At 50.2% G+C, this 9,273-nt stretch overlaps 1 protein-coding gene across 8 annotated transcripts in view; it reads left to right on the top strand.

Annotated features, from left to right (window-relative positions):
• The first annotated feature begins 2,198 nt into the window (after positions 1-2,198).
• Positions 2,199-9,273, top strand: part of LOC310851383 (uncharacterized protein) — a 32,241-nt gene continuing 25,166 nt past the window's right edge. For 3 of the 8 annotated variants that reach the window (XM_083753714.1, XM_083753713.1, XM_083753716.1), the window contains exons 1-5: positions 3,041-3,094; positions 6,107-6,697; positions 6,868-6,949; positions 7,193-7,275; positions 9,098-9,224. In XM_083753714.1, the coding sequence (XP_083609840.1) occupies positions 6,215-6,697; positions 6,868-6,949; positions 7,193-7,275; positions 9,098-9,224 (775 nt within the window). In that variant the 5' untranslated portion in view covers positions 3,041-3,094; positions 6,107-6,214. Of the gene's footprint in view, positions 2,268-2,965; positions 3,095-5,220; positions 5,387-6,106; positions 6,698-6,867; positions 6,950-7,192; positions 7,276-9,097; positions 9,225-9,273 lie in introns of those variants that run through there. The other 5 variants (XM_083753718.1, XM_083753715.1, XM_083753719.1 and 2 more) reach the window with 5 other exon arrangements.

Raw genomic sequence — 9,273 nt, 5'->3', positions numbered from 1 at the left:
GTACTAAGAAATGCAGACTGACCCACCCGTCTGCGTCCAGCGAGTCCAGGACATTCATTCGTATGTACAAGATTTCCTAAGCAAAATACGATGAATTAATTGTTTCCGCTTCACATCGGAAGTGTCCGTAGCATTGCTACATTGAGGCAGTGGGGGTTCCATTCATAAAAACGGGAGTATCGCCTGCTACTTGCATCCAGTAGCCGCGGGGGGTGCGCTTAGGGGCGTGCATCAGTGACTACGTGCATGAACAAAAGGGAAGGCAGCACTTACGGACTTGCTCGGGCATCAGTTTCCTCCCCCGCCCGCCCCCCAAATAAAGCATATCTGGGGGGGGGGGTGTCCTCCACTTCGCTCCCACTGTCCTGCTTTCGAGAGGGAGGCGGGTGAGCTGGGTGCGCTCGGCTTGCCAGGGGTTAAAAGGAACTGAGCTGGAGTCCTAGAGAGGATAGGAAATGAAATCGGCTGGCAGGTCCTCCAGAGCACAAGCCCCGCCCTGCCAAGGTCTTCCCTGCCAGGAGAAGGAGGGTGGCTGTTGTCTCTCTGCTCTGCAAGTGCTGCCCCTTCTGGGATCTGGGGCGTCTCCGCTCCCTTCTGGGTGGGGTGCATTGGGGGGGGCACCTCCAAGTCAGGGAGCAGAGGGCCCTGCCCCACTCCTCTGCAAAGCCAGAGAGGGGGCACGTTTGTAGGGCTGCAACTATTATTGCTACTACTTCTACCAGTGCCCTCTGTCAAGAGCTTGGGTATGACCTTCGAGGCCTCCCTTTCCACGGAGGCGCAGGTTGCAGCCATAGCAAAGGTGGCATTTTTCCATCTCCGCCATATCAAGCAGTTGGTCCCTTACCTTTCTCGCCCTGACTTGGCCACAGTGATCCATGCGACGGTCACCTCCAGGCTTGACCACTGTAATTCGCTCTACATGGGGCTGCCCTTGAAGCTGACCCAGAAACTCCAGCGGGTGCAGAATGCCACGGTGAGGCTCCTTACGGGGTCCCCGCCATGGGATCACATTCATCCAGTGCTTTACCAACTGCACTGGCTCCCGGTGGAGTCCAGGGTCAGGTTTAAGGTGCTGGTTTTGACCTTTAAAGCCCTTCATGGCCTAGGACCCTCGTACCTACAGGACCGCCTCTCCTGGTATGCCCCACGGAGGACCTTACGGTCCACAAATGACAATATTTTGGAGGTCCCAGGTCGCAAGGAGGTTAGATTGGTCTCAACCAGGGCCAGGGCCTTTTCAGTACTGGCCCCGATCTGGTGGAACGCTCTGTCACAAGAGACCAGGGCCCTGCGGGACTTGACATCTTTCCACAGGGCCTGAAAGACGGAGCTGTTCTGCCTGGCCTTTGGGCTGGACTCAGTCAAAACCGCCCCCCCCCCCTTTCTTTTCCTTTCCTTTCCTTTCCTTTTTTTTTTTTAAATGGAACCCCATATATGGGATTTGTATATAAATTTTCCCTTGGCTCTTTTTGCTGGCCCATGTAGGACCAGCATGGATAGTTGGGCCCCAGTGAATATTTGACGTTTTCTCCCCTTATGGCTTTGATGTATGGGCTACCACTAAAACAAGGCTGCATTTTAAGCTGTATTCTAACTTACATTTTAATAAACTTTGTTTTGTTTTGTTTTTAATATTTTTACTGTATTTATATTGGTTGTTAGCTGCCCTGAGCCTGATCTTGGCCGGGGAGGGCGGGGTATAAATAAAAATTATTTATTTATTTATTTATTTATTTATATTATTATTATTATTATTATTATTATTATTATTATTATTATTTCCCCAGCCACTCTGCACGGCTCACAACAGAATACTAACATACAATAAAACATCAAACATTTAAAACTTCCCTAAAGAGGGCGATGGCGATGCTTCCGGATACCCGTTTCTGGAAGCCCCGGGAGAGGAGAGGAGCTCTGGCGCTCGGATCCGGCTTGCTGGTTCCCCATGGACGGCGCTGCACCCGACGGGCCCCGGCCTGATCCTGCAGGCTCTCCCGATGTCCTTCGGTCTTCACCCAGCGCATCCCCGAAGGCGCTCCAGTCCCACCTGGGTGGTTCCCCAGCCTAGATGATGGGATGCGCAGAAGGGGCGCCTCTTCCAGGATTTCGCGGGAGGGGCTGCCTTGCACGCTGTGCACGTGGCGGTGTCGGGAGCGCGCCGGGCCCGGCCGTGCATGCGTCCCTGCCGCTGGGCGAGCCGGGCTCCTTCCGCGGACCTGGACAGGTCGGCAGGCGGGCGCGCGCCGGAGGCTGCTGCGGGGCTGGTGGGGCAGGTGAGTGTCGGGGGCGCGCGGGACTGGTCCGGCCGAGCTCCCTCCTGCTCGGAGGCAGGCGCACTCTGCGTGTGCTCAGAGGCACGCGCGTGGCCCGAAGAGGTTCGGCCGGAGAGCCCCACGCCAGCCAAGGCTTGCAGCCTGACAGGTGCCTCTCCCGGCGGGGCTCGGAGCGAGGATGGAGCCCCCAAGACAGACACACACACCCGGCTGCCGCCTCCCGCTTGCCGGGGCTCCGCTTTGGGAGAGCTGAAGGCCAGCCTAGGGGGTCCCTCAAATAAGACCCCTTGGGTGTGTGCAATGCATGGGACTCCAGGGAGGGAGGGAGAAGGGAAGCGTGGGGAGCTCCGCTTTGCAAGGGTGAAAAGGATCAGCTCAGAAGGCCAGACAAGAGGGTCATAGAAATAGTGAATTATTATTATTATTATTATTATTATTATTATTATTATTATTATTATTATTATTATCAGGGGTCACCAGGGTCACCTAGTGCAACCTCCCGCAAGGTAGAACTATTTTGCCCAACCTGGGGCTCGAACCCACGATGCTGAGATGATCGCGCCTCGCGCTTGACCCGCCCCTGTTTGACTTTATCTCTGGGTGTCTGCAGTGCGCTTGGCTCCTCTTGCGATCCTGAGATAAAAAGAAGGTGAGCCTTGCAAGGGTTAAAAAGGACCGAGCTGCACATTGCTAGAGAAGACCGGGAAATAAGGAGGGGGGGGGAGGCCGAGGTCCTCCCGAAGGAAAGCCCTTCCCACCTTCTCGGGTGGCTTTCGTCTCCTCTGCAAGAGCTGCGCTGGTGGCACCTTTGGGATCTGGTACGTCTCCTCTTTCTTCCCGATAGGGCGCGTTGGGGGTCCCAGGGCTGCAGGGAAGGGTGCATGGAGTGCCTGCTGAGGACCCCCAAGTCAGGGTTCTGCACCCCTTCCTCTCTGCAAAGCCAGGGAGGGGGCGAGGTCCGCGTCTCTCCTCTTCCCTTGGATGGAGAAGCTGCTTGGCCCCTTTGGGGAGGGGTCACTGAGCGAGGGAGAAAAGGGGCTGCAAAGGAACCTCCATGGGATTGAGGAATGGGTCACATTTATTAACCGAGGTCGCACCCAGATGGAAACCTTTGGACGCTGAAACTTGGTCTTTATGGTGAAGAAATAAACAAAGCCCTTCCATCACCCAGCAGGCCATTAGACCCATGGAACTCCCTGCCACAGGAGGGATGGTCCCCAAGCAAGATGGCTTGAGAAGAGGATGAGGCCAATTCAGGGAGGAGCAGGGGGCTATTGACAACAACAACAATTTATTGTTTATACCCCACCCATCTGACTGGGAAGCCATTCTGGGCGGCTTCCGATAAAAGATTAAAAATACATTAAAACATCAGTCATTAAAAGCTTCCCTAAACAGGGCTGCCTTCAGATGTCTTCTAAAAGTCAGATTTATTTCCTTGACATCTGATGGGAGAGCATTCCACAGGACAGGCACCACCACTGAGAAGGCCCTCTGCCTGGTTCCCTGTAACCTCGCAGGGAGGGAACTGCCAGAAGGCCCCTGGAGCTGGACCTCTGTGTCCGGGTAGAACGATGAGGGTGGAGATGCTCCTTCAGGCCTACTGGGCTGAGGCCATTTAGGGTTTCAAAGGTCAGCACCCACACTTTGAATTGTGCTCGGAAACATACTGGCCACGATGGTCAGGCTCTGCTTCCACAGTCCGAGGCAGCCATGCTTCTGAAGGCCAGCTGCTGGGAAGCGCCCTGGGTCTTCAGTCCTGCTGGTGGGCTTCCCAGAAGAGGCCCCTGGTTGACCTCAGTAAGAACAGGAAAGGAGAGCACAACCTGGTGGTAACAGAATAAATGATGCAAGGAGGGAGCTGCATGGACTGGGTGGACACAGAGGAACAGTGAGAGGAACCAGCCGGGGGACCCCGAAGGGAAGGTGGCTGTGGGCCAGGGGAGGGAGCAGACTGGGAAAATGCGTCTGAAGCTGAAGAGATAACAGGGCTTAGTGAGCGGGGAGAGTCTGTGGCAGAGAGCGGTCCAGACAGAGGCAGAAGCTGCAGCAGGAAAGTGGGAAGAGGGAGGCAATGTTAGAAACCCAGATATATAAGCTAGGGGCCAAATGGCTCCTTAAGCCAAGGTTGCCATTTTGGAGCAAGACAGCTCTCAAGTCTTATTTTTCAAATGATGGATTGACTGTGATTAAACATCCAGTTAAACATCCTGCTAGTTCAGATGACCTTGAGTTGAATTAAGAGTTTTGAGAACTTAAAGAAGAAAAGTCCCTTGATCCAGGGGCAGGCCAGAGATATATTGGCCTCTTCCAAACTCTCTTTCTTAATGGTGACATGGACCATTCATAATGCAGGGATATTCTTCACAACCGTGAACAGGGCAGTGGGGTAGGCAAAGACAAGCGAAAACAATTCACTATAATGTTGTTTGCTGCTCCTGCTCAGAGTGCACAGAAAAAGCATTTTGGTTTCAGGAATTCATTCTGATTGCGCCAATACAATATAACTGATGGTATTCTACAGGGTGGGGTATTAGTGTGTGAAAACAGTCCAGATCCAATGATACCCAGATGGTGGAGATGCCAGCTGCTATCCTGGTACCCAGGCAGCTTCACTTGATTGCTCAGAGTCTGAGTTGTGGTGCAGTCCAGCCCTGGCTCCAAGCAAGACTCACCCACGCTTGCCAGGGATCATTTCTCTTCTCCTTTGAGTAAAGGCAAAGGCACCCCTGACCATTAGGTCCACTCGGGGCTGACTCTGGGGTTGCGGCGCTCATCTCGCTTTATTGGCCGAGGGAGCCGGCGTGCAACTTCCGGGTCATGTGGCCAGCAGGACTAAGCCACTTCTGGGGAACCAGAGCAGGGCACGGAAACATCGTTTACCTTCCCGCCGGAGCGGTACCTATTTATCTACTTGCACTTTGACGTGATTTCAAACTGCTAGGTTGGCAGGAGCAGGGACCGAGCAACGGGAGCTCACCCTGTAGCAGGGATTCGAACCGCCGACCTTCTGGGAAGTCAAGGAGGAGGAGGCTAAGTCAGCCATGATTAAATGGGCCCAAGATCTAGGTCACACCATACAGATGTCCCAATGGGAGAATTTGTGGAAGGTAAATTGGAGGTTTACCGCCTGTTGTTCCAGAAAGGGAAATATGGTACCTCTCCAAGATGTATAAAAATACACCAGATGTATGTTGGAGATGCGGGGAAGCAGGAGGCACTATGCTTCATATATGGTGGCCATGCCAGAAAATCAAAGAATTCTGGAACGACATTCACTCAGAACTAAAAATAATGTTAAAGGTAAATTTCCCTAAAAAACCAGAAACGTTTCTTCTGAGTATTACAGGCACAGATATCCCCAAGGGTCTAAGGAAACTTTTTTGTACATAACCACGGCCACAAGGTTGCTTATTGCAATATATTGGAAAAATGACAAAGTTCCTACCAGAGACGACTGGTTACTGAAACTTACAGAATATGTGGAATTAGCCTCTCTTTCTGAAGGAATTAGAGAAAAACCCAGACAGGAGTTCATTCTAGGGTGAGATAATTTTAAGAACTACTTGAAAAATAGTTGTAATATAAACACGGTAGTTGCCTTTGAATGATTTCTGTAAATAGTATATATAAAGGAAAACGATATCAAAATAGAAAAGAGAATTTTTACAAATAATAACAATAAATTTAATATAATATAAAAGGAAATATGGAGAGAATGGGAGGTCAAATGTATGTGTAGAAAATACATAGTTCAAATTGTATCTGAATTTCTTTTTATTTTTCTATTTTTCTGATACTTTTTTCTTTCTATTTTTTTGTGAACCTAGATATCTTTATCGGACTGACTGAAATGAAGATAATTCTGTGTTGTATATATATGGAAAATAATAAATAAAGCAATTAATAGAAAAAAAATACAGCAGGCACCTCTCATTATGACTGGCAGAACTTGCCAGAAGACCCAAGGATCCTTCCAATCTCATGGAGGTGTCCAGAGAACAGAGATGGATGAGCAAGACTCAGCTGGCCCTGAAGCAGGAAGAGGCCTTGCAGCACAACATGGGAGGAGTGGGGGAATCTGGGAAAACACTGTGAGGAAGAACCCAGGTGAGGAGGACACCCCTTGCTCAGAGGTCCAGAGCCAGCAGTTAAGGCAGTTCTGCTACCAGGAGGCCAAAGGACCCCGAGAAATTTGCAGCCAACTCTACCACTTTTGCCGTCAATGGCTGAAGCCAGAAAGGCACACGAAAGCTGAGATGCTGGACCTGGTGATCTTGGAGCAGTTCCTGGCTGTCCTTCCTCCGGAGATGGAGAACTGGGTGAGGGAATGTGGAGCAGAGACCACTTCCCAGGTGGTGGCCCTGGCCGAAGGTTTCCTCCTGAGTCAGGCAGAGGAGAGGAAGCAGGCAGAGCAGCAGGTGAGAGAGACTTTCCTCTGGATACTCCCAAGGGCCTCCAAAGAGGAGGGAGAGTATTCCCAAATCATTTACTAATGGCCCATCCTTTTTTGGAAAGCATCTAAGGGAGGGCCGTTCCATTTCTAATCCTTCTCCTCATGCTCTGTTTTGAATGCTTTTCGCTCTTTCAGGGGACAGAACTGTTTGCAGAAATGGGTCTGGATTTCTCTGAGGCAGAACCGACTCCGCTGGATACCCGAGAGAGGCCACTGGGTAAGGAGGAATGAGTTTTTTCTCCATTTTGTCACATGTCGTAGATTTTGAAAGAAATCTGTGAGTACTTTTCATCTTTTGGAGAAGATACTTGGGGTGAAAAATTCAGAGAAAAGGAGATATGTATCTGCACAACTAAAATGGGAAATGGGTACAAACATCCTAAAGGGGTACTTTTTTGAAGGCCCATCTATAGTTTCCCCTCTGAGAGAAGCAGGCACTCGTGACCTTTGTCTCTCGTAGGTGACAGGACGATGCCAGCAAGACCTGCCCAACTATCTCCTCATGATGGCGGAGGAGAAGCAGCAGCTGGGAAACCAGATCAGGTAGGAGGAAGGAGCCTTGTGGGGAGAGAGGATGTCATGGACTGGTGGACACAGAGGAATGGTGGGAGGAGGAACAAAGGCTCAGGGCCAGGGGAGGGGTGGTGGGATGATGATGAGGGGTCAGAGGGAGAAAAGGAAGGAGACTGGGAGGAGGAGGAGGTGTCAGAAGCTGGAGAGGCAACAGGGCTTCGTGAGCGGAGAGAGTCTGTGGCAGACAGCAGTCCAGACTCAGAGGCAGAAGCGGAAGCAGGAGGTGGAAGGAGGGAGGCAGGGAGGGGTTTGGCTTGTGTAGAGGCAAGGGGTCTCCCCATCTTCCTGCAACAAGCTCTCCTCCCCACTTGTCTCCCACAACCCGGAGAGCCATGAAGCAGGAGGAGCAGTCTCAGATTGCTTACAGAGTATTATGGAAAGGAAGGGACTTAGCCAGGAGAAATCGGGGCCTTTTGTCTCTGCAGCTGTCTCCTAATGGCAAGACCTACGGAGAAAAGTAGGTCATTAGGCCTGGCAATCCTACAAAGATCCCATTTTTTTCTAATGAAGAGTTAAAATCACCCGTTCTGTGTAGGCATAGAGGTGGGGCAACCAGGCTGCCTCGAGCATGAACAAATCTCTCTCCTCCTCCTGGCTTCCCTCAAAGAGGACCTAAACAAAGGCTGATATGCTATTCAGGGAGGTTTATGTGCTGAGAATAAGGAACAGCAGCGTCCCCTTAACGCACCTTCTGAATGTCGCTAGGATTGTTTTGTGGGATGTGAAACAGAAGAGCAGTCAAGTACAACATTCCTAGAGTGAACATGTTTACACATGGGGAGGAATATTTGCCCAGCCAGCAGGTAAACTTCCTGTTTCCTTCTGGGCTGCGACAGACTTCCTCCTCATGTGACTATAGGTGGGCGTGGCCTCACCTGTGCAGGTAACAACAAAAGCACAGGGCAGGGCAGCCATATCTCTCTCTTTGACTACATGCATCGAAGAAGCAACATCTGCTTAGCCAAAGATGCTCTCTTGGCTTCCAGCCAGGAGATGACAAAGGGACTGTCTCTTTATGAGATAGTTTCCAGGTCTATGTTACTTTTCTAAGCTAAGTCTGCCTTTTGGGATCCGACTGTGAACAGAATATGAGTAAACTCTTTTTACGGTTTTATAGAACACTGTGTCATGTCTTATCTTTTATGAGGGAAGAAGGGGAAAATACCAGAACAGTTATTATAGAGCCTTTAGTGAGCCTGAGCAAACGCATCTGCTGTGAGTTTAAAAAGAGGAATGTTACTCTGCTAAATTGTGAACTTGTTAACACAAGTTGGAAAGGCTATAATCAAACAATATATCCTCTCCTGCACCCCTGAACATTCCCACATGTTTATAAGTCATTACAGTTTCATTTCTAGATTGAATGTTAAAATAGGCTTCTAAGCGTTTTCACACTGTACCAAACCATGGCCAGGATACACCTAACCAGCGCCATCATTCACACAAAGGGGCTCCCCCCCCATCCTCCTCATTCCCCCATGCACCTCTTGACCTTGGTCTTAGGGGATGGGGAGGGCCTCCTGACCCCCAGAACAGCACACAGGGAGATGGGATCCTTGCATAGGATTGCTTGCACAAAGAGAATGATTTGAAGAACACCAGGTTCTTAATAGCTCACATTAAAATACACAATGAATTATTCCATTAACACATTGAACTATTTATCCATCATTAAAATGTGCAGCAAAACAAACCCATTAAAAAAGAACAGCAGTTAAGAGGCAGAAAATAACAGAGTAAAGTGTAACAGATCACCTTTATGTTGTCTAAGAGGACAACCTTTTTCTTTTAGGGCCCAGTGTGCTTTAAAGATGTAGCTGTCCATTTCACAGACAAGGAGTGGGCGTTGCTGGATCCTGACCAGAGAGCTCTCCATAAGGAAGTCATGGAGGAGAATCGTGGGATCTTGGACTCTTTAGGTAAGGCCTCCTATTGGATCATCCTATCTGCTTTGAAATTGAACACATC

This window comes from Podarcis gaigeae (assembly GCF_964106915.1).
Source record: "Podarcis gaigeae genome assembly, chromosome: 8".
Classification (NCBI taxonomy): Eukaryota; Metazoa; Chordata; class Lepidosauria; order Squamata; family Lacertidae; genus Podarcis; species Podarcis gaigeae.
This window is presented reverse-complemented; position numbering and strand designations above follow the sequence as displayed.